The 25,858-nt window shown below is 36.1% G+C and overlaps 1 protein-coding gene across 2 annotated transcripts; it reads left to right on the top strand.

Moving 5' to 3' along the window:
• The first annotated feature begins 5,202 nt into the window (after nt 1–5,202).
• Nucleotides 5,203–24,130, top strand: LOC124284820 (cytoplasmic polyadenylation element-binding protein 2-like). Of its 2 annotated transcripts, XM_046720941.1 has the most exons (9): nt 5,204–6,282; nt 12,622–12,666; nt 13,490–13,595; nt 15,996–16,175; nt 17,076–17,165; nt 17,308–17,426; nt 18,155–18,269; nt 18,523–18,704; nt 19,448–24,130. In XM_046720941.1, the coding sequence occupies exons 1-9, from the start codon at nt 5,359–5,361 to the stop codon at nt 19,673–19,675; spliced, it is 1,989 nt and encodes a 662-aa protein (XP_046576897.1). In that variant the 5' UTR covers nt 5,204–5,358; the 3' UTR covers nt 19,676–24,130. The 2 variants fall into 2 exon arrangements, with proteins under 2 accessions (XP_046576898.1, XP_046576897.1); XM_046720942.1 differs by lacking the exon at nt 12,622–12,666 and having other exon boundaries at nt 5,203–6,282.
• Nucleotides 24,131–25,858: the final 1,728 nt, after the last annotated feature.

The following is a 25,858-nucleotide window of genomic DNA, read 5'->3' as shown; positions in this document are numbered from 1 at the left end:
CTAAAAGCGGCGTAAAACCAAACTCAGTCAGTCAGTCTTACACCTATGGCTGTTTGCGCTTCAGTGACATACCCCGTGGGGAACCAGGGTTGTACCCCAAGCACCCCTTATAGATGTAAGAGGTACTCAAGTAGGATACCATGGAGAATCGACAGTGACATACCCCGTGGGGAACCAGGGTTGTACCCCAAGCACCCCTTATAGATGTAAGGGGGTACTCAAGTAGGACACCATGGAGAATCGATCCCTGGCAACCGTCATATAGCTGGAAAGTTGCTGAGTGAATATCACCTCAGTGTTGAAATACGTACCTGTATATGTGCGTGTGTATATCATTTACAGTTGGAATTATAACCGCTATATACCCATAGATGCACCAACCATATAACTGTTTAACAACACTGTCACTATACATCCCCATCGGTTACCCATACACGATGTACCTCAGTCCAGTGATAAGTACCCTGAGTCCCTTGTTATCTACATTGTTTCAAAGATATTGCTTATTTTGTTTACACGTGTACATCCTATTGGTCAGAATAAACAAGTGTCCCCTCTGTGTGGTGTTAGGTTTTTAATATATAAGTGATGTAGACCCGATACTGCGAAAATCTTAGTACCATATTGTGTGATACCGTGCGGAACCAACTCCGTCTATAGGGACTGATTGACCGAACACCTTTTTCCGTAGTTAAAAACGGATTTTCGCTGAGGCCATAAATCCCATAAGCCACAATTGTTTCATTTTCAAACCATCTCTCAAATCCACGTCGATGAAAAAATAGCCGTCCAATCAGATTACCCTTACGGGCGAGATAAATCTTGTGTATAAGCTGGTGATTCGAGATGCAGATGCGTGGTGACGTCACTTCCGAAAGAGTCCATATTGTGTACAACCTTATGTTTTTTCTTCCACACTTTGGAAAACGTTTACAGCTATATGGCAAGATTAATTCCAGAGAAAACAAATTTAAAACAATGTAAATCCTGTACACGTACTCGATTATGGCCGTCATAGAAACGTTGGATGATGATGAGATGCGACCCCATTTTTTCTGATGCTATTGGCTGTAATATATGGACAAATATAATCTATCCTTTTGCTCTTTTATCTTGAAGATAAGATCTTCACTGATGTACATTTAACTCTTTCTCAATACAAACAACTTATGCCAACGGTCACGAATTGCATGTTACCTTCATCTTTTATAATCTGTGTACATAATGTATTTTCAATAGTCCCTGTCTGTTGTATGATCTCCGGAAATATTTCATTCATTCATTCATTCATTCATTCATTCGGAAGTGTTCGTGTTAAGGTCGCTTTGTGGCATGTGACCCAGTGTATATCCCGACTATAATGGAAATAATGTAACCTAGATAGATTCTCTGTATTCTATTTTCCAATTTGCGTGGCTTATTTAGATACACGTTTCACGCCAAGGGTGTTTGTAAATATTACTTGAAAGCTACAAAGGTTACCATGTGTAACTTCAGCAGGTACACCACAAGGAAGGACCATGACTCAGCACATAATCAATATGGCCGCGCGCGAGCGCGTGCATGTGTAGGCGTGCGAGACATGCCATAACCCGTTTGTGAGTGCACGTGGGAGCAGCACGTGCCAGATCGATACAACTCCGGTGATTACTGTGAGGACATGCGCCGTGATTAGCACGTGCGGTCTGCGTGACACTGGAGAACGCGACTTGCTTAAAATTGTTGTTGAATGCTCTGGGTCAATATTCCACTCAGATGTGTGCGGATGTAGGTGTGATACAATTGCGATACATCACATATTGACACTGCGGTGTTCCTGCACGTGTGACCAGATGCATTTTGCCATCGTTAAACACTTAACACAATAGATCCCATTTTCTCCCAGATAATCTACAAAATCTCTGTGAAGCTCACACCTTGTGAAGATCTTACCTCGTCTTTGCCAAAAGAAGTTAGTCTATACAAACCTCGGAGCGATAACATGTATTACTTGTATTCGTTGTATCTGTTGTACAGTTGTACAATAGGTACACGTACACTTCATTTTCATATGAACGAACATTTCTGCAGGGTTTTATTTAAATGTCCGAAATATGATGCAACTGGCAGCATCAATTTACTATTGAGTGCTATATCATCATTCTTTTATTATAACTATTTACCATTTCATTTCACTTACATTTCAAATTATATTCATGAATATTTATCAAACGATTTAAGGGGATATAGTGCACAGCATGGGGCGAGGAGGAACTGACGACTGTATATGTTAATGGTCTAATCCCTACAGGATTTGTTTGGTCAATGTCGACTCTGAGATTTGACATTCTCCGAATCTATCAACGTCATCCAGAAGCATGGAATATTTGGGAATCATTGAAATTGTTTTAAGGTGTATAGACTGTTGTTTGCTATGTGGTATCGCCGTGTGACATATGCATTTATACCACCAGTGAATCCCAGAATGCTCATTCCGCAAATAAATGAACATCTGTTAAACTGGTTGTCTTCCTGCAATGCGCTGTGTTATGCAGGGTGTGATAGGGCGTTACCCCAACTATACGACACAATCTGGTGTGTCCACGTCTAGAAGCCCCGCCCCCTTGTCTCCCTCCCTCTGGGACAGGTGGTCGTGAACGACCCCCTCAGAAGAATCTCAGTTTGTAAGTGGAATAAGCCGCTTCCTACTCTGATCTTGTCACGTGTCAACTGTGCGCACATTAATACTCATTTGAGTGACAGTTTAAAGGAACTTGTAATCATGTCCTCATCAAAATATATTTTTTTACATTATTTAGGTTTAACTTTGCACTCCTATTTCATCTGTTTAGTGAATTGACGGAGGCGACGGTAAAACTATTCATAAAGTATGTAAAAGTACACAGCAGTCTCTGAAATGAACATATTTTACCGAACTTTGTATGAAAATAATATGAAATTGAAATGAGACCAGAGATTCTTCATTTATAGAGACTAAACAAATCTGCAGAGCTATACATGTTTGGAATTCACAACACAGGTAGAGATTTGGATTTCCCATCTCTGACTGACATGCCACTGAAAAAGTGTGTGACAGGAATATTTATTACCCCTATACCGCCTCTTCTGACACACACATACTCTCTCTCCTCCTCTCTCTCTCACACACACAAACTGCATCTCTCTCTCTCTCTCTCTCTCTCTCTCTCTCTCTCTCTCTCTCTCTCTCTCTCTCTCTCTCTCTCTCTCTCTCTCTCTCACACACACACACACACACACACCACCACCCCGCATCCGCCTTCTAGGCCAAGTATACCGTTACTGTTACTGTTACTGCAGACATCTAGCCTTGCCACACATTATAGGCTGTATATCAGACTACACGGCTGTCGTAGGTCTATGTTAACTACACCGTATCGGAGTTAACGATCGCCTTATAGGACTATACGAACTACAATAGCCTTGTGGAAGAGATCCAGGTGTGCTTACTCCTTGTGATGGCCGCACAGGACTTGGTACATTCTTTTTTAATTATATATGTCTGATACTGTTCTCATTCTGATCGTGGAGTTTGTTCAATACATATGTTATTCATCCTACAAAATATGCTAAACACACCGAGATTTGAAAAACTACGCTTCTCTGATGGACCCGTATTGTCGAGCATAACAAAAATATTTCGTTACTTTGATAGAAAACAGCCAGTTGTAATTGGCACTGACATGGCGACTAAATTTACTGATATTAATCAATTAATCTAAGTTGCAACTACGGAGCTCCGAGGATTATATGCCCCTATTCTCGTCACCGGTCACCCTGGTATCAGCTGGGAGTGCGTTCGATATCCAATACGCTGACTTCAGTGACGTCATAATCACGTTCACATTAAGAAAACGTGGTTATGCGAAGTCTTAATAAACGAGCGATCTAACATTTCCTACTTGGTCTTTAATCATTTTTATCAGCATATTAAGTTTTGATGTGTAATTGAAACTACCCCTCACAATTTTACAGTAATGAAATAGAACATAAATAATTTAGATAGATACAAGAAATATTTGTAAAATATTTATAAAACAATATTGAAATGTGATATACATTTTATTAAAATATGTTACTATTTAGAATCAAAGTTGTATAGAATTTCATATCAGAAAAATTGTCTTGAATAAATTATTACTATGACTGATGTGTGTAGCGATGGGTGAGTGAGTAGCTTGCGATATTATGACTGAGAGTAATGTTGGATCTTGTTATGAAAATGTATACTTCAGGCAACAATTTACACGTCCTGTATACAAGTAAGGGTTTCAATATATGAATTGTGACAGTTACGGAAATCATGTACAATGTCAGAACCCCCAACTATTTGTTTTATTAATAACAGGCAACATCTTCCTCTTACCTACCTCCATCCCGGTGCCCACGCAACGAGTAAGCCGAACACGTTTGCTGTTGTAAAACAAATAATTCATTAGATCAAAAAAGGAAAAAACACAGGTAAATACGTCAATGATGGATATCACTTTCGCTTAAATAAATAAATAATTGGCACGTACGGCGCTTCGAAATTGTCTATCGCTGGGTTGAACATGCTGGATGGTTTTTGATAACTTTCTGGGGCGACACGACGATGCAAAGGTAGATATATATCACACACATGCGCGCACACACACGGTCTTAGAATGGTGTACGATCCCATGTGATAGCCATGTGACTACATTTGTATTTATAACTGTCACTGGTTGACACTTCGCTCTGGACAGCGTATATAACGGTACTTTTTCTGCACTTTAACCAACAGCAACGTTACGTGTTAAACAAAACCTTGGACACGCTTGAGTGACATGAAAATACAAAATCAAACCCTGGTCCAAAGAAATAACACTGCCACACACCTGTGAATAGATGTAACGGTAAATAAACTTAACAGCAACTAAAGTCACTGAACGTAAAAAGCGACCAATAACAGAACACGCCTCCTCAGGCCCGGAATGTGTATATCTAAGCACGTGACTGTTTCAAGGTGCCCGCTTCATCTGCGCGATACTCCCATCGCTGTTAAAACAGAGCAGAACTGGATAAAATAGCCATAGGTGACTGTGATGTCGTTTGAGATTGCATCCCAGTCTGACCATTTTCTCCACATGTTCACTGTTTTACATTTCTAACGCAATTTACTGTCTCTTGTGGGGTGACTGAAAACGTCACTGAATACATAGGCAACAAAGAGCACTGGGTACGAGAGTTCAGCTGTGATAGCAGACGTGGTTCGGAATCAAGCAGACGTGGCGATAAGATCAGCCTAAATTTGAGTTTGTGAGGGCCTCTCCACACCAAAAGGATATATTACTGAGAACAAGATATAACGACCGGCTCATGGGTGATTTTGGACTGGACACTATCACAAACGTAAGAGCTTTATCGCCTGTGGATTTTGACCAGCTTGCAAACAATCAGTCCTTATTCGCATCGGACCCATTCCCTAGTGTTTGTGGTGGTCAAATCATGCAAGATGACACGCTGCTCGAAAAGCCTGCTTCAAAACAACAATCACCCAAACAGCTACCCGTGTCCATCGTTCAAGGAAATTCAACCTCTGAACAAAATGGAGATATAGTTACAAACACAGTAAATGGAGGATTATCGGAGGAGAAGAAAAATGACATGAGTTTGAGTTCAGTAACTCAGCTGTCAATCGGTCTTTCTGAACCTAGTACCACGGTTGTTACATCTCTTTCATCGGCACCTAATTTTTGGTCTACTGCGTCTGCTGATGATACGTTTGTACATGGATTCCAGTCGTTGAATGGAACAGTTACATTTCAACAGTTTCCCCCTGCACCAAATTCGGTGATGAATGCAAGCTTTACTGGACAGCATATGAGTATGAATGTACCCCCTCCTCAGAGACGGGCCATAACAGCCCATCATAATTTTCCACAACGCCAGAGTCCAAATGTTATGTTGAATAATCCGAAAAGTTATCCTAACTGGAGTAACGCACCCCAAACATCTTGGTCTAGTCAACAAAACCCAGCTACGTTGTCACCTTGGGGGAATGTTCAGCCAAATCATCAGCGTAGATCGGTGCCAAATATCAACGCTCTCGCCCCCATGAAGAGGGCTACAAATTTTCCACAAATTCCCCAATCTTCTTTCATTGCTCCGTCCAAATTTCGTCGGAGCACTTCCTTTCCTGGTCAAATACAACAGGCTGCTCTTGGAATGAAACCGCAGTTTGAATACCAAGCATATGATGACCTTCACAGGGACGGAATGAATTCTGTTGTGTTTAATCAGGTGAGGGTTTGTGTCATTCATCGACAAAATTGGAGTATATACCAAATGGATACCCATTCTCAGTTCATTTGTGTACATTATTGGATGTTTTTCGTTGAGTATGTTTCTGTGATGTTTACATTTACAGTTTTGTGTCAGGTCACCTCAATATGGCCTAGATTTCTAGTCCTGGGGCACCTGTTTTCACCATCCTTCCATATGTCCTAGAGTAGCAGTGTTGATGGCGTCTTTTCTGGTCATATATGCATGTGTATTGTTGCAACCAAGTCCACTGAGTATGTTCCATGTGTCAACTTTGAATTCCAGGTGATATTGGTGAATGTAACTGCAATTGATGTGGGAAGGAAGCTAGTGTTTACATTCTGACATCAAGTTTGGTTAGCGAGTGTGCGTACAGGGCAGGATAGGACAGGCATAGCAGCATTAGCTATCAAATGGCTTTCTTTGAACGACCTTATAATGTAGACATACATTGTGAAAACGTTTGTTTCAGGTTAGAATTAAACAGAATTCTTTACTGTGTTGACATTGGAAATATTGCTGTATATTTCATGTGTGATTCTCTTCTTCACTGTTAAGGAGATAGCATATGGAATTGTTAGTAGAATATTTATGTTTTCTTTTTACACTAGACAATGCTTGATGCCATCTGTCAAATCAAACTTGGTATTCAAGCATTAAAGCCCTAATTGTAACGTTGAAAATGTTGTGGGTCTATATGTTTTTGAGTAATATGGGAGTGTACCTCAGAGACGCCAATACCCCCTAAATTTCTATCATTGCAACATGTTGGACAAGCAAATTAACTGAATTGGCTTGATTTGATTTGGAAACAAATTCTCATTTTATGTTTTGACACTTAAGGGCCCTAACTTTATTAACAGTGAGTATGCAACGACATTTATACCTTCAGGAGGGAATTACTGGTGCTTGTAACATTTGTCACCATATTGTACCTGGTGATATTTCATTATTTGGACAAGGAGGGCTAAAACACTTATTTCAAGATATTTGAAATACAAGTGATGAACCTACAATGTTTGAAATAATTCTGGTTCCTGGAGTCTTTAGAGCTTGCTCCAATTCCAGTTCTCAGAAATAAGATAAGGACATATCCATATTCTTGGTTTGGTTAAAGTAGGACTCCATAATGTTGTAAAGTTTCTTTCATCAGTTTTCATCACTATTTTTAGTGATAAAAATTCATGAATCTAATGTTAAAGCATAACAATGGCATTATTTAGATGTCTTAATATAGAAATTATTGATAAATGATCATCAAGATACCAAACTAGTTTTCCCATGCATAACTGAATTATGGATGTTGTTAATTTCATTTATGTGACCGTTAAAATAGAAATGAAATGCAGATACATGTATAAATGTTAAGGTGTCCTTGTTGTTATGGTGATGTTAGAAACTGAAAGAGGTAAGGCAACAGTATTTGAATCTAGGGATCCACTAAGTCATAATTTTTATCCCAAAGGAATTAATTCCCTTTAACCATGAGAGAGTAAAGCTAACATTTGTTATGAAGGATATAACTGTACCAAAGCGAAAAAGAAATAAAGTGAAAGAAAACCCAAAACAACAACATTTGTTTGCTGGTTGAGGGCAAGCAAAATTCAGAAAAGACATGTGACATTTCCTTGTGGACTTATACGTTATTACTATATAATACTAAGCAGATTAGAGAAAATAACTATAGTTCCTAAGAAGGAAAGTAGAAGTGTATTAAAATGGATCAGTTAGCCAAGTTTGCTGTCTTGGTTTATTGCTTGTAATGAACTACAACAGCTGGAGACAACAGCAGCCTCTGGATCTTCTGCACCAGATACTATAAGTATTAAACCAAACTCAGTGTTGTCGTTTGAATATTTGTGACTACAGCTTTGTAAAACCAACAAACAATTAATCATTTGCATCAGGGTCCTTAAAAGAATTTGATAATCGCATGGTTATAATTTGATGTTCATGGTAAAGATTAAGGGGTTAATGAGTTAAAATAATCAATGGCAATAGACCATGGGTTCTTTATTTTTTATAATGATTGCATTTGATTTGTTGAAGCTTAACCAACGATGGTACATGCACTTATCAATATGTTGATGTTTTCTGAAGACAACTCGATGCACAAGAAATAAATGGATTGGTCATTAAAATTGTAAATATTTCTTTATATGATTTTAACCAAGCATGTTAAGAATGGAATATTATAGATTATCAACTTCTTCATTAACATTGTTCATTAGCATTTTAGACTTGTGATTTCTTGTTTCATTTGGTTCCCAAAAACCTGTTTGTGACTTGATGGATCAGGGTGTTCAGACTCAATGGCTTGATTACGTGTGATCATAACCAGAGTGACATGGCACATGGCTTTTAAGTCACATTGATGTCTGTATTATCAAGATGCAGATATTATTCAAAGGCGACTGTCACATAGATGAAATATGTTCTGAGTGATCATAAACATAAATAGACAAATGTAGACCCATTATATCATTTTCAAGCAAGTTAAGAATATTGCTAAGCAGCGTTATAGGATAAGGATAAAAATAAAACCACAGAGTTTTGGTCATTCTAAAGTGAGTGAGTGAGTTTGTTTTTATGCCGCTTTTAGCAATAATTCAGCAATATCACAGTGGGGGACTCCAGATCTTTCTGAAGTAAAGTTTAGAAAGACAGATTTAAGATATATAGAAGGTTCCATGTTAGAATGGTTAGTGACATTGATAAAAATTTGCCACTATTTCATTCATGACAATAATCAATCTACTGTTATATTAACTTATCCAGAACAAAATTCAAAGAATTTGAAATGCAGTCAAGCTCTGTTGTTTTGAACTTAAATGTTGAACTCAAGAAGTACCAGCTTCGTTCATGCATATTCCTTATTTAGCCCTCATTTTTGCAGTTGTGTCAAAGTATTTACTAAGGTCACTTCGACTTTGACATAATGATGTTTGATTATCCTTTTATGACAAAATTAGTTCATTAATATGTAAACTGTTCAGTTTGCTGAATAGGCTCTCTCTTCATTTTAACCTTTCTTTGCTTTAAATGATTAAGAACATTATTTAATCTAGCAGGGTGACATAACTGAAAATAATAAACTCATAATGAGATTAAAATGTTTGCAAATTATTTAATTTTGAGAGAAACTATTAATAAAATGAATATTCTGAGCAGTATCAATCACTGTTGATAATATCTCGATTGAAGACAAAAATGTAACAGGGTTCATCAATGACCCCAGGACTCCCCTTGATTTCCCCATGTGAGCAAACAGAGACGACCTCTGTCAAAATGAAGGATGACTGGGCTTTTGATCCAATCAGATGTTACCTTTCAGGGATAGAAATTAATATGAACATCTACTTGACCGAATAGTGACAAACATACTGAAACACCCCTAACAATGTAACATGTATTCTACCAGCCCTTGGGGTACCTTTAGCGAGCTAACTTCTTACTCTGGCTCATGCTACTTTCTAAAGCAATTTGTCTTGATTGTCAATCTGGCATTCTTCAACAATGATCTGTGTGCAGTTTGGTGTAGGAGAAATGAAATCACAACCAGAAAAAAGTTCCTTGAAAAATATAAACTGTCTTCAAAATCAAAGCTCAAAGAATATTTCAAATAACCTTTATTGGTATGCAAATTAATTCAGGGTATCAGACATATTCCAATGGTTGACATAGCCTGTTTTCTACCATATATTTTTATACAGGTTTATCAGAATGACTAAAGCCAGTTAAAGAGGCATAAAACAGCTGAGAGAAAATCTAAGTATGATCCAAAGTGATTTTTATATCTATATCTAAGAAGTTCAGTTGAAAGAGTTTTTTTCATTCAAATATTTCAGAAATGATCCCTAAATGCCGAAAATCAGCAAGTTTTGAATGAAACAAAATCTACTTCTTATTCATTTGAAGATGAATATAACTGATAACTTCCACAATAATATCTAAGAATTTTACCTATTGCTTTAATTATGCATATCCTAGGGGGCAAAAAGAAAGTCCATAACATAACCTGTGCTTGAAGTTGTTGTTTTTTTAGGAGGTATCATGGGGTCCTTTAGGTTTGCGGCAAGATAATTCTAGTATTTGAATTTAGGGACCCCATACCTCTCTAACAGTTTCAATATTTTGCCTATAATTTTTATGCTTTTAATTTGCACACTTTAAACCATCTCATTCTTGTGCATTGCAACAGTGGCCAACCTTGATTTCAATGGATACAATTTACAAATGACAATAGGACATATTTATGATTTTGTGAACATTTTGTATGACAATGTCCTAGAAAATGAATCTTCTATAATAATGGCATACCTAACCTGGTCATATATTATTAGGTTATGGGGTAAGATTTGTCTCAGGACAATTATTTGTAGCTGTCTTTACTGCACACTGATGACACGTATCTCATCAACATCATCAATATTTGAAATTAGAGGTTTTCCATGGTTTTAAAGGTTTGTTATTACAGATTTAGAACTCTCTTAATTTAACATTGGTATGACCAGGGTATACCCCACTGGTTTTGGGCTCAATTTCAACCACTAATTATGAATGTTTGTAATAAACAATGAAAGTTAAGGGTTCGTTGTCATAATCATTATGTGAAAAAATTCATATTATAAGGTGTCTTTAGTTTGTGACACCATGGCACCAAGCTTTAAGGACCCCATGACCTCTTTTTTAATCGCTAAAGCTCTTGAATATGTGACCAGGTGGGCTTCTATGATACAATTTTGGATAGTTGATTACGGAAATTGAATTTGGAAGAGTGATTTTCTGGATTATCATCCCAATGCCATCTGTTTGAGCATACAGAAAATCATGTGCTCAAATAATAGCTGATTAACAGATGTCAGACTGACTCGGACAGTTTGTTTAAGCTGCCCTGACGTATGTCATTTTTAGCAGATTTTGACCAGTTTTTGTCACCAGAATGCAAATAGAAGATAATGTTTGCAAATGAGGATAGTTTTGAATTAAAATGATAAGTTTTGAACTAGATTTTGTGACTATTAATGCATTATGCGCAACAATTGTAGAAACTCCAAATTGGTCCAAAGTATGAGGAAAGGAGTTTTCATGCTTTGTAAAAATATCAATGAAGACTTCTTGTTTCTGTCCAAGTGTTCAATGGTATGGTTATAGGACACATTTTGTAGAAGAACACATTAACCCAGTACTCATTTATTATGTATATAATAATGTGAGCATCAATTCTAGTTAATAGATAACACCATTCCTCTGTTTTCTCCCTACCTGCTGATTGCAATGATGGGTATGGACAGACCTGTATGATTCAATATTAAGATCCCTGTTTTGATATTGAGATTATTTGTTGTCCTGATAAATGTTGCCTCTTTGTGTGAGTAGTACCTTTATCATGCTGGCATCAGTTATTAAGGATTTGGAATTTAAAAATGGTTAGGGTTTAAGTTGATCTATTAGTAATGAGCAGTTTGTCCTGCTTTAAGTCAAGAGCTCTTTTTACAGGAACATGTTGAAAACTATTTATTATATGTATATATATGTTTTAATTTTAGTTGTTTGAGATTTTCCAATTGCTCATTTGTTCACCTTAATATCAACAGCCTGAAAGTGAGCTGACATTATGGTCGGTGAAACCTTATCTAAATCATTGTAATCTCAAGTTCCTACTTAGAATTTGGTGAATATATTTGGATCATTCATTATCATTAGCTTTTGTTTATCGTTGATTTGTTATGTCATAATGATAAGACTAATTTTTTCGAAGTTAAAAAATCAAGTTTTGTTATTATTAAGAATCTATGCATATGTATTTAACAAGATTTTTTGACATTGTTTTAATGATGAAGCATTTTCTGCTACAGTGGCTGATCCAACTTTTAACATTTTCAGTGGTTTTCAATCTGCCAAAAACTTCTAGTCTGTACTGCATTCTGGTGTAGTTATCATTCATTTCAGAAGGTGATATTACTTTGATAACATATGCGAAATGACTGAATTATGTAATAAATTATTGGTATTTATAATGAGACCATTTTATACATTATAATGAAATTTGTAAAAGTCATTATTTATGGATTTTTTTCATACAAATTGACATTGGTATAAAGCCTTTTTTTCAAAGTATAACCTGATTAGGCTGGAACTTTTGATACCATTTCCTGCCACTGATTTCAGCATTGGTTGTCCGTTGTTTGTTACAGAATAAGATCTGAATTTCTGATTAAGAATGAAACTTGAGCAATATTTTTCCTAATAGCAAGACTCAAAAAGCTGGAATTCTGTGAATGATAATGGTTATAAGTAGCTTCATATTTTTTCAAGGCATCACGATCGGAATACAACTTCAGCCGTTCTAGACATAAAAACGTAAGTTTTCTCATATACCTTAGAACTGCTGCTTAACATGCAGTAACAACTTTTACAGACAAGGGCGGATAATTAGATTTATCTTCTAACAAGCCTTTAGTATTCATCTTGCCTGCTAAGATCCCTACCTCTTTTCTCAAATTCATTTATTTATTTCAAGAAAGAATGCCATGCATTTTCACTTTTATGATCATGTTTATGAACAATATGTGTGTCTAATTTTGGAGGACTGGTAATCTGGTCTTCACAAGAATGCATGCTATTTCTCTATACAGATCAGATTCTTCATATATCACTGGAAGATAAAACGTTTTAGTGATCCTGATGTTTTTCCTTAAACTATAAGATACTGTTAGGCAGTTCTGAATGTTATTGCAATATTGTTGATCCGGATACACAAGTAAACTGAGTTTGAAGTGCCTATGTTGAACACTTTTAAATGTTTTAATGAAGTCTTCGGAAAAGGACATTGTACCCACTGTCAATATATTTCAATGGTATAAAGATGAACCTCTACACACACCCAAGTGATAACCAATGATGGATTTATCCCAAATCCAAATATGGTGAGCTTCTGTACCTTTAGTTTACTGTTCCAAATATGTCAATCTCTCATCCTCAGTTTTAGTTGAGCATCAAATTAGAATGTCATGATATTTGAATGATACATACCCACAAACAAGAATAACAGTGATCATATTAAATTTTGAGAACTGCTATGATGCAGCATATTGTTTATTACCAGTCAGTTGTTTATCATGTTTGTGTATGTTCATTACCTAATTTGTTCTATAGTTAATATTTTAGGACATTGTTTTTGCAGGACCGTCCAACAAGTTTTGACACAATGAGGTTTCCTGCTTTGGAAAGTCAGCTTCTTGATATCATGAAGACAGGAGGGCCTGAACACTTTGCTGAACATATGAAGGGTATGTAATTTTCTTGTCAGGTTATCAGGCGTTCATGTTATCCTCTTTCTCCTCTCACTTCAAACACTGGCTGGTGTATATCCAGGTAATGCTAATGAGATTAGGTATTATTTGAGATAATTCACAGTGTTATGTTTCTGTGGATTGGACCTGGCAACAGATAGTGAGATCATGATTAGCACAGTCAACATGGCAGTAAATACAATGTGTATATTTCTAGCTGTATTGAGTTATCTGCCTTCAGAACATCAGACGCTCATCAAGCCTACATGAAAATTCCTTAGAATTAGAGCTGCGTCAGCTAGGGCATTTTACCTCATTAACAAATTGGCAACTGGTTAACTTTTCTTGCAATTACATTTGAAATTAATTGCCTTCATACTCAGTGTATCACAGGATTTTGCTGAAAACAAATGGCATTAGGGTGTCCATTTTTTACATGACATTGTACCTTTCAGAGATATTGATTGATATCTTATGGATATTTTGGATTACAATCAATGTCCTAGAAAAATCTATTAAAAAAATTGTATTATCCTTAATTATGACCGGTTGTTATTTATGAGTGATTAATTCCATTTTTGTATAATCAGGAGTGTAACAATTGATTTGATTCATTGACTGTTGAATGATTCCTGATAAATGTTACATAAAGGATGATACGAAAGTCCTGATGTAACATGTTTAGTTCCTTAGTCTCCCATTGTGAAACCATTTAAGCACATTCTTCACTGCAGGGTGCCACTGACTATATATAAAGCCTTTACATGCATTGTTAAAACTTAGCCTAATCATCTTGACTAGACTTCATCAGAAAGAGATGGCAGCTATTATTAGATCATTTTAGCAGACTACTAAAATTATTTTTAATTTGTAATCTTCACATGTATGATCACTTAAGTGTCAAATTATGCTCACCAAATTTGCATAAGATGTTTTAGATGATCACCAGATGTCCAGGTTTTGATACAGCCAACCAATATAAGAATTTTTTCGGTGAATAGTTTTGGAAGCCATGTGTTTTGTTATCAAAATATGTGTAACATTTGTTTAGACTGTTTTGACCTTTTATGATATCAATGAACTGACAGAAACATTCTGTTTGCTATTTGTTATGCATTTTTTTTCATTGTCCAAATGATAGTGAGTCAATTCAAGAGAGAGTTGCATAACATTTAGACTATCTTTCAACCTACTCAGCAATGTCAGAATACCAGAGCCCGGGTTGTGCAGGAATGTTGACTAGTTCAGCACCAGATTCCTGAAACAACCAAGACATATGCTGCAACACTAGACGCCACGTAGGGCACCTGCTGATGCAATTAACTTACCAGATGGACTATTTATAGGGCTAGCTTTGTTCAGCATAAAATTAGCATTGATTTGACAGTAGCTTGTCAAAGTACATGTATTACCATGCATTCATGAGCAGCATGGTATTTTGTATTACATAATGCCTGCCAGATCTACCAGAAACTTATATATAGCAGTGTTCACGAATGGTGTTTCAAAGTAACAGGACATTGGGTCCTGCAAGTTTCAGATGTCTGTCTGACCCATTGAAAATTCACAGGACCCATAGAATGAAATTAAACACACATTTCAGATTGAACATTTCTTATAATTGGCATTGAAATTATTAACAAACATAAGATTTATAAACAGCAAACAAGTGTCACATGTCACATATAAGAACTTCAGTCAAAGTCATTGTGAAATATACAGACAGACACAGGGGCCGGTGGGTTTTAGACTTCTATCAGACCGTTGGCGAATCTGCCGGATTTGTCAGAGAGTCAGACGCTATTCGTGAACACTGTATAGTAACCTACCATAGTTCATGTGTTGTTTAATGCACATTTAATGACAGTAATGTTCAAAATAAAAAAAAGCTGATCTGAACATGTTAAATGTTGTTTTTGTCCAAGCATGTAAAATATCTTATAAATATCTATTTGCAATTATCATTTTGTGAGTGAGGCCGTGGGACCTTGGGGTTGTCACTAAACTAACAGTATCTGAATTCAGGTACTCCCTAAAGCATTGATGTATATCATGGCATTTACAAAAATATGTTAACCTTAAGTATGCTTAGTGAATACTTCAGTGTCTTAGCCAGTGTTTTGTGATCCCAAGATGCTTAACTATTTTTCATATAGTTTTTGGAAAAAGTAGCAGTTTCTAATGAAATTTGGATACTAAGGATTTGTGCTTGTCTTAAAATGTCAAAATGTCATAAAATTAAATCATGGGCAGTCAACTTTAACATGTTCATGTAAGTGAAGATGACAGAAGGGAAGGATGACTGAAAGGACTGCACCAATGTTTTGAGATTTATTCAACTTGTGTGAAGTTGTTTTATTTGTCAGTTTTACCCATGGGATGATTTGTGTTTTGCAGGGAAGTCTCCATTTGACTTGGAAGAGAACCAGTTAAATTCTGGCAACTTAGATCAGACAGTTCCTAACATAGGCACTCCACCCCGTGTCTCTCCCAGCTCTCAGTCTGGTGTTGGAGATCGAGTCGAGAGATTCTCCAGGAAGGTCTTTGTCGGAGGTCTCCCTCCAGACATTGATGAAGGTAACCAGTACATATGAGGACATGTATATTCAACATTTCATTATAACTGTTAGACATATAAGTATAAGTGGCCCATATAGGAATACTAACGTTTAATGTAGTACTTATCAGTAGGGCTTGCAATCGATACAGATCATTGGGATCAATATCCATTAATTATTGATTAATATCAATGAGGTAACTTTGATAAAACATAGTATTAAATCAATGTGTTTGTCGGTAGTGGTGACACATTTATGCCAGAGTTCAAAACATAATTAAGAAGCGGCACAATAGTAAAGAATTAATTTTGTGAATTGTGTGTGGAAAGTATGACTTTTCTTCACAATAGTTATGCAAGATATTATCACTGATACTATGTTCATATCAATAACCATTAATAATGTTTCCCCTTAACTGACTTTTGGCTCTTTTTAGCCAGCCCTGCTTATCAATGATATAACAATATATATTGATTAGCACAGTATTTCCATAATGTGTTTAATTATGGTAGTTATTGAAAAGAATATTTTTATACATTTATGTCTTAGCATATATCTTTTATATGAAAGGGTTTTTAGGGGATCCTCAAGACCCTATCCTATGTATTTTTAATGAAAGGGCCCCTTAAATCTTTACCTTTTATCATCAGGCTTAAGACTTTCATGTCCAGTTTCAGTGCCTAACACTCCTATTCTGTGTCACAATATGGTAGATAATATAAACTGATAAAGTACATTATTTATATATATATTTAGTAGCCTATATTCTTAATGGTTAGAGGCATGAACTAGATTTAATGTTGAAAGTATGTATGAAGCTTTGATGTTTTACTGAAAAGCTGATGGTAGTATGGAAATAGACAATGTGGTGTCTTTGACGAATTTGAAATGTAATAATTTATTTTATCATTGTTTACAGAGGAGATAACTGCAGCTTTCCGAAGGTTTGGGCCCCTCGTTGTTGACTGGCCACACAAAGCAGAGTCCAAGTCATACTTCCCTCCAAAAGGTATGGCCTAGTTTAGGAAGATGGGTATTTTATGGCACTTCAGTCAGTCAGGGAAAACAATCCATACTCTGGTCACATCAATTAACTGGAATTGTGTCATATTAATGGCCAGTTTCTTATTTTGTGAAAATATTTGTTCCAGGCTACTGTTTCCTGATTTTCCAAGATGAAATGTCAGTCCAAGCACTAATAGAATCATGTTTGGTGGATGATGACAAGCTGTATTGGTGTGTGTCAAGCCCAACAATGAAGGACAAACCTGTAAGTTCACTGCTATCACAAAGATTGATTTGTCAATATTAATTAAACCACTAAACAGTGAAATCAAATATGATTACCACTAAATCATTTTTTTCTGTATTTGACTCTATGTCTATTTGTGTTTGTTCTTACTATACATGTAATCAAACTGAACCCTTAAGTAATAAGTGGCAATGATCCTACATAATGAATAATTTAATGACACAAATAATCAGCATATATCAGATGTCACCCGTTTGATATTGTAATTCTGTTTATAGTGTATCATTTAAAAAAGCCAGGAGGCAGCATGTACTGATTAGTATGTTTGCTTCACATTTATGAAGATAAAGTGGCATATCATGATCTTAAACTGGCAGAGAAAGATTTTTTTTACCTTTGTTGTGACTTATGACATACCTTAATGTCCATCAGTAAGTAGTCAGGCTGTTTATACAAATGACTGACACTTGAAGGTCCGAGTTAGAATATTGATCTTAAGTAGCCCATGCTTGTTGTAAGAGGCGACTAACGGGATCGGGTGGTCCGACTCGCTGACTTGGTTGACACGTCATCGGTTCCCCATTGTGCAGATCGATGCTCATGCTGTTGATCACTGGATTGTCTGGTCCAGACTCACTTCTTAAAGGACTGCCGCCATATGGCTGGAATATTGCTGAGTGCGGCGTAAAACTAAACTCACTCACACTCACATACAAATGACTTACCTAAAACAATTCCTGACACAGGTACAGATCAGACCATGGAACTTAAGTGACTCTGACTTCGTCATGGATGGTTCTCAGCCATTGGATCCAAGGAAGACCATATTTGTGGGTGGTGTTCCCAGACCACTGAGAGCAGGTTTGTCATTTCAGTAACACATTGCCTCTCTGTATATAATGACCTGTATTTGTCTTACTCAAAGTGATAAATATTGTATGAATCATACCATCACTACCTTGAAAAAGAAATTTTGTAATCTCTGTTAATAATGCTGGATGGTATGATGCTATCAAATGATGCAAAGAACCTTGTTCTGGCTAACAGACTCAAAAACATTTCAGACTGACTGGTGAAGGCTAAGTTTTTAATTGACTTCTTTTCATTCTTTTAGTTGAACTAGCAATGATAATGGACCGCCTGTATGGAGGAGTTTGCTATGCAGGAATTGACACAGACCCAGAACTGAAGTACCCAAAGGGAGCTGGGAGGGTTGCATTTTCAAATCAACAAAGCTACATAGCTGCTATCAGTGCCCGATTCGTCCAGTTACAACATGGTGATATTGATAAGAGGGTAAGTACCTTTGCTACTGTGCATGATGTTCACAAATATAACTACTGCCAAAAAATCTTGGGACTCAAGGTAGTGTGGTAGACTAGAGGTTAAATCATTCACTTTTCATGCTTAATATTTGGGCTTTATTCCCCATGTGAAGAATATTTATGGAGTCTTCTGATATGATACTGCTGTTTTGTTGTTAAAATTGGCGTATAAACAATAATCGCGCAATCACTTACTTAAGCTCATCAGAAATATCTTTTCCATAACATATCAATGAGCAGAATAATGCATGCCTGTGTTACCCGGCCACTCTGTCTCACAGTCCATGAACCACATTGTTTTCCCTTCTGCCTAGCCCTTTTTGCAGTGGTAAGCCCTAAATAAATCAAGCCTAGATTTCCTCAGGATTTTAATCTCCCTTCCATTACTGGGGCACCTTTTAAATTGGAAAGGAATTGCCTTTTAAATTTGAAAGGAATTGTTCTATCAAAATTGTATATTTTCACAGACTAAGTGTTATTCTAGTGTTACCTTGAAGGAAACTGCAGATTGATTGATAATGTTTGATCATCCTATGACATGTCTTTGTTTTGAAGCATTCATATCAAATGCTGCATAATTTGTTTCTTTTGTTTAATCATGCTTTGTGCACAAAGATGTGTAGCTATGTCAACATAGGCAGAAATAAGTAGGCTCATTATGTTTGAAGAATCACATTGAGTTGAAAAGATAATTACTGATGTGTTGCATTTCAGGTTGAGGTGAAGCCATATGTATTGGATGACCAGATGTGTGATGAGTGCCAGGGAGCAAGATGTGGAGGCAAGTTTGCGCCATTCTTCTGTGCAAATGTGACGTGCCTGCAGTATTACTGTGAATACTGCTGGGCACAGATCCACTCCCGACCAGGCCGAGAGTTCCACAAGCCACTAGTCAAGGAGGGAGCAGACCGACCACGTGCTGTGCCATTTCGTTGGTGCTAACCAGCAGTGGAAGCAAGCAGGATGAACATGTTGACCCTTTGACTATCAACTCTTACATAGGGCTTATGCTTTTTTATTGTTCATCCACTTTTTCTATAGTTGAAAATTTTCTTCAGGGTTGCCTCAATTATTGTGATATTGTCCTTGAAGTAAACGTCAACCTTTGAATTGACACTGCGATAATTGTGAATCATCTTACTATTTGATGACACTCATTTCATGGAAGTGAACGATGAGCTGGTGGCTGTTTACAAAACAACACAAAGTGTACTTGCCAAGGTTACAGCGATACCAAGAATGAGGTCAGATAAAGGTAATCATTTGGTACAACTGAAACTATTCGTGCAGATTCAAATGAAAGATGAGTCAATCTCACGATACCAAAGATGTGTATGTGCATATTCAAAGTAGATGGTTGGCAACAGTGGTACGTAAATCTTTTCACCTTTTCTAGTCTTCAGTGTCTGTGGTATTTTATATGGATTATATACAGGAGGAAGAACAATTTGAAAAAAAAAGTTTATTTTGGCATATAAGGTAGGAGTACTTCCTATATTATTATGACAAAATAAATGATGGTGTATGTTTCATGTATCTCTAGACATTTTGAGGTGATATCCATTTCTATTGTGAGCTGTATCTAGTCACCAAGGCAGAGTTTCCATGATGCACCTTAGCTAGTGCACATTGGAGAGGGTTATGCATATGTGTAAATCTGCAGGGAATATATATTTTGTAGAGAGATATGTATGGTAATTGTAACATGTTCATTTGAAATTCAGCATTTATCACTTTGTAAGATTACTATTTATATAGTCAATTTTATACATTGCGCAGAATTGAAATCTTTTATTGCATGCAAAAGACTATTTTTGTTACCAATTGCCATTTCTTTTTTATGAACGTTACTGTGATTCACTGAACACATTCACTGGGTATTTTTGGCAATTATTATGATCATAGATTGGCCTCCTCACTACACCAAAAGCAAATCTGTAGTTGGCAAGGAGAATGTGCGCAGTGTGCCATGACGTTTCACATGCATTCCCCGTCATTTAGTGCCATAGTGGCTTCCAAACCTGTACCCTTCTCCTAATGTGCAGGAAAGGAAGATACTTATGTTTCTTTGGGTATGTGTCAAATGTTCTCAAACTAATCAAGTCAGTTGCCCATTCTTGCAGTCATTATCTCTGGTGATAGTTTTTGAGATAGTCAGATCATTACTGCTTCAGTCAAACTCACTAACTTGTATATCATGTATCTAGTCTTGCACTGTTGAAGGTTGAAATTAACATGAAATGGCTATTTTTCACTTCCCTGCAAGAATGTTTGACACATTTCCCTGTGATAAATCTCTGATTCCTGTCAGTCGCACATAGATTTTCTCTGGTGCAATCGTGCAATTTGTTTAAGGTTGTGTCACTATATATATTTTGTTTCAGTCATATATTGCTCAATGAAGATGAACTTATATTTTGTTGTTGAACCTTAGAGATTTAGTTTCATCTTTGTTAATGTTTTCAAAGACACCTTATTTTTGTATAATCACTCTTTGTCCAAGCATGGGGCACAGACTATGAGATTGATTTTAAACCTTTGATTCTTTTCCACAGTTACCTGTTGGATCTGTTTTACATGCATTTAAGAATTTAAAATTTCACAAAGTTATTCCCTTTTATTGGCACAAATTGACTTTAAATGTATCCTTTTTATAATTCATGGCACATTGGAATATGCACAATTCTATCCTTCCTATTTAGCTTCCATATGAAGCTTTTCTATTGAACTGGTTCTATATTTATCAGTTCTGTTTATCAAATTAGTAGGAGGGCTATCTGTGTTTATGACCGATTTTCAAGTTAATTGATAATTGCCAAGTATTGCATTAATCCCTACTCGACATTTTGCAATTTGCAGAATTTGTTACATTGTTCTGACATTTGGACTTTTTCAACTTTGCATGATGTTTGTAATAAGATAATTCACATTATTTTTTATCTACTACAGTTTTTTAATAGATGTTGGGTATTTTGTATTTTTGTCTGTTTTTATAATGTTAGCTACCTAAACAGTGAGTTAAAAAGACATATGCTTCCAATTTTTTTTACATTAGGAAGAGTATTGTTGCACTTGCTACCGAGAGGGGTGCACCCTCACAACTTGTTTTTATTTATTATCCTAAGTTGTACTTTCTCCATGCTTGTGTTGTTGAATTAGTTAACTGTATTTAACATTGCCTTTTCTCAGATCTGTGATCAGTTATTGATGAAATGTGCTAGCTCATTCACAGTAAAGAAGAATTTGTACTTTATTATATTTTTCCACATTTAAAAATATTGCGGGTCATTTGTAGTGGTATACCTGTGATCATAACTAAATGCAGTATATGCCAACATGCCTGAAACTTACAATAAAAGGCACACTGCATAGTAAACACTTTTTGATACAGATAATTTGAAAGGAGTCGGTTTTTGCTTGCATTTTGATATCATCAAATGAATCAATTCCAGATAATGCAATTGTAAGTGATTTTGTCTCACAATCAGCCGCCCCATTCTTTATGCCAAAGTTTTTTACAGCGAAACTAGTGTGGAAGTGTGAAATATCACTTCCTGTAACTTCTTCCTATTCACATATTGCCTCAATTTCAAGCAAAAATAGACTCCTGCTGAAACTAGGTCCACCTTTTGTACATTTAATACTCAGTTTTGATATGTTTATGTTACATATTTTGATACAGTGAAAAAATGTAGAGTTTTGGTATTTTAGTATGTAATTGTCTCTTACTTAAGACTGTCTGACATCATTTTCAAGGAAATGCAAAGCATTGTGTTGTTGAAATTTGTATCTAAAATGACAGATGAAAATCAAAGTGTTAACATAAACAAATTATTTATCCCATTTTCATCTGTAGATATATATGTGTATTTATTCTGTTTATTTTTTATGGCCAGTTGTATTATGATTATGAATATTATTTTCTGTATGTGGACTGTTGCATATAAGGAAAACCCTACAGAACTTTGGAGTGCAAATGCATACATAATGCTAGTCAAAGAAATAACTTCAAACATACTGTTGTGTATGAGAAGCCAGAGGTAATCTGGAAAATATTCATTTATGGAGTTAAGGGTTGTCTGAATGGTTCAGACAAGTTTTAAAGCCATTGTTAAAGTTGCAAGTATTTTAAATTAACTTATTTATTTATATTGTAGAGAACTACAACCCCAGTGCTTGCCAGCATGGCCCTATACTGTCTCAGCCCCCAAGGGAGAGCTGTGTGGGGGAGAGGGAGAGGAGCACTTTCTTCCCCTCTCCCTCCTCCCCCACTACCCCTCCCATTCTGTTTCAGAGATGGACGTAACAAATGTGTACAATATTAGATAAAGGCAGGGGTCATAGTTTCCACTTCTGTTGGTGTTGGGATAAGCAGAATCTTTCTACAAGTGCAATATTTCAGGAGACTTTCTATTTTGGTTATTATGTGTATGTATTTATTCAAATGCTTATTTTTATAGCACATTAACTGTTGCCGAGGATTACAGTGACTGTATCCAAGTGATTTTAACCCAGATGTACACATAGTTCATCTAAAGTTTATATTATTCCATGTTCAAATAACAGTTGCTGTTATTTTAGTATTCTAAATTTAATATATAGTATAATTTTCTATCTCCCACTTTGATGATCACTGGCATGTCTCAAGATATTGTTCCTGTTCACCTTTTCCAGCCAGACATATGTGTGACATGATCAGTTTGATCTGTTGTCGGTGTCATCTGTGATGTGTGCTATCATTTCATTCAGTAACACAGTATTAGTCTTGATGTTTCATCTGTTGCTGCCGGAGTATGTGATTAAGTTATTATTATTATTTAATGTTATAAGATATTCAAATTATTTTGTGTCTTAATTATTTTTGGAGCTATGGATTTTTAATATATAAACACTACCTATGAGAATAATCCTGTAGTATGTAGGTTGGCATTTATCTGGACTTCGATAAATTAAGCAGTTTGTATTCTTAGCTGTGTGTGGAATGCTGGGTAGCTGCATGAGGAATATTTCAATTTCTTGACCAATTTTCATACCAGTTGTGTTTTGTATATGGGGAGTTTTTCTTAGCTATTTTGTTGGATGCAGAGTTATGAATTATCATAAAGTTTCTATGTTTTAATAAAACAAGACTTGTTCTTTTTTACATGATTATTACAGTTCCATTGCTGTCATTGGAAACTATGTTACAATGGTCACCAATGAAGGTTTTTGTAAGTTTTCTAAGTAGAGCACTTTCAATGGTCAACAGATTTATGGGTATTAGTAACCTGTGGTTGGTATGTTTCAATTTTTTTGCTGCTATGTTATTTATATTTTTCAACTAATTTTTAATATCTTTCTAACCTTAACAATTTGTGTATGACATTTCTTCAGGCAAATAAAGGTTTTCGATAGAAATAGCATGCTTGTTATACTAACACAACTAACATGTTACTTGTAGCTTGCTCCACAGGTGCTTGGGACATTTATGTATGCCAAAAGCATGCTTTCAACACTAAACAACTAATAATGTCTACTAAAGTTATCAAGGTGTTGTTGAAATATTTAGGTGTTATGCATGCCTATTTCACCACATTGTTCATCAACAGAATTGTCATTTAACCCTGAACCTGCTTATCCTAGTTGCTTTGATACATGGGCACAAAAGGACTGAATCTTTGACTAACCACAGTGTTTGGGTCACTGTATTGGTGTCAGTTATAATATGCAGTACTAATATAGTAACCAGTTTTGTTAAAATCTACCATATGGAAAACCGTGTTTTTTCAAGCCTGATGGTGTATTTGATTTCCTGACTGGAGAAAGTCTACTAAATCGTAAATATTGTGGGATATTGTTCTTACAAAGGTTTTCAAAACATTCGCCACAGTTATGGTGTACATTCAATGCTCCTCGGACCTACACCAAAACATAACACCATATTGCTCAGAAACATTCAGGATGCTATCATTACTTGGTCTTGGTAATGATCATCTGTTGTTATGGACAATGTCGGGTGAGGCTCCAACATAGATGGTAAGTGCCGTGCTCGAAGGGTTCCATCAATAACTTGAGGATACCCTACCCAGTGTTGTCGTTATGTGACCACTACAATGCCTACAAACCGCTTTCATGATTGAATTCAACATAATCAATTTAGGAGGCCGTAGGGTTTCTGACAAGTGAGTACATCACCTGGTTTGTTCGTATAAACTGTTTTCACTATTGGTATTGTGTTGGATCAGAGCCTTTTTATACTCTTTACTGAGTTATGCCAGATTTAATCAAGCCACCAGCAAATGTTGAGTCGTATTGTGTTGGTATCGGAACTATCGAGAATATGTGAATGCTGACATTCATGATAGTAAAGCAACTGTCACTCTGTGACTAAAGAGAACCTCATCTCTGATCCTCTACGCCTAAAGTTTGATTTTGTTTCCTGGACCATGAACCTACTAACATGCCGAACATAGTACTGTCTTCTTAAATCAGGCCTGCGTTCTTTGGTAACTGTATGAAACCTAGCTCAGCGCAAAACTATACACCAAAATGATGGTACGGATAAGGAATACATCTTCAAGAAAACGTCTAGTCCCCAGAAACAAAACAAACTACTCACGTAAATGTTTTGTGTATACAGTATTGTATTGCATGTATACTGGTGGCAACTTCGTAATTTCACACCTCAACCAAATACACAACATGCAATGGTATCTTGTCATCACATTCTATCTGTCCCTGGCTGCGAGCTATATTTGGAATACATTGATCATTTACACGATTGTCTGTTCTCACGGAATCGAACTATATTTTGCTACATCCCATTGCAGCAAGATGTACCTGGATATATGCGGATTGCACGAACATCCGGTTTAAGTGCTTGTTCACACAACTAGAATGACATTCTAATGTCAGCGATGTAGAATGAATCTGTGTTATGACATCACATTGACAAAGCTTGTTGAAGTTAATGTTGCCATTCAGAATTATCGCTGATTTTTACATAACATTTCAGTAATCTTGCTTCTACCTCAACCATAACAAAGTTGAAATCGTTTTTGGAACGTAATTGAGTTGGACGTATCAAATGAATTGAATTTGTGGGCTCCTTTCAACGAGTCCAACACTGTACATGTTTGATTGGTC

This window comes from Haliotis rubra, unplaced genomic scaffold (assembly GCF_003918875.1).
Source record: "Haliotis rubra isolate DU_JTF1 unplaced genomic scaffold, ASM391887v1 Scf345, whole genome shotgun sequence".
Lineage (NCBI taxonomy): Eukaryota > Metazoa > Mollusca > Gastropoda > Lepetellida > Haliotidae > Haliotis > Haliotis rubra.
The sequence above is the reverse complement of the archived record's forward strand: the minus strand, read 5'-3'. Positions and strand labels throughout refer to the sequence as shown.

Excerpts from the sequence above, each read along its gene's own strand:
- LOC124284820 (XM_046720941.1), top strand. The coding sequence starts at position 5,359 with ATGGGTGATTTTGGACTGGACACTATCACAAACGTAAGAGCTTTATCG. Across the intron at positions 16,176-17,075 it reads CCCTCCAGACATTGATGAAG|AGGAGATAACTGCAGCTTTC; the intron begins GTAACCAGTACA and ends CATTGTTTACAG. Across the intron at positions 18,270-18,522 it reads TCCCAGACCACTGAGAGCAG|TTGAACTAGCAATGATAATG; the intron begins GTTTGTCATTTC and ends TCATTCTTTTAG.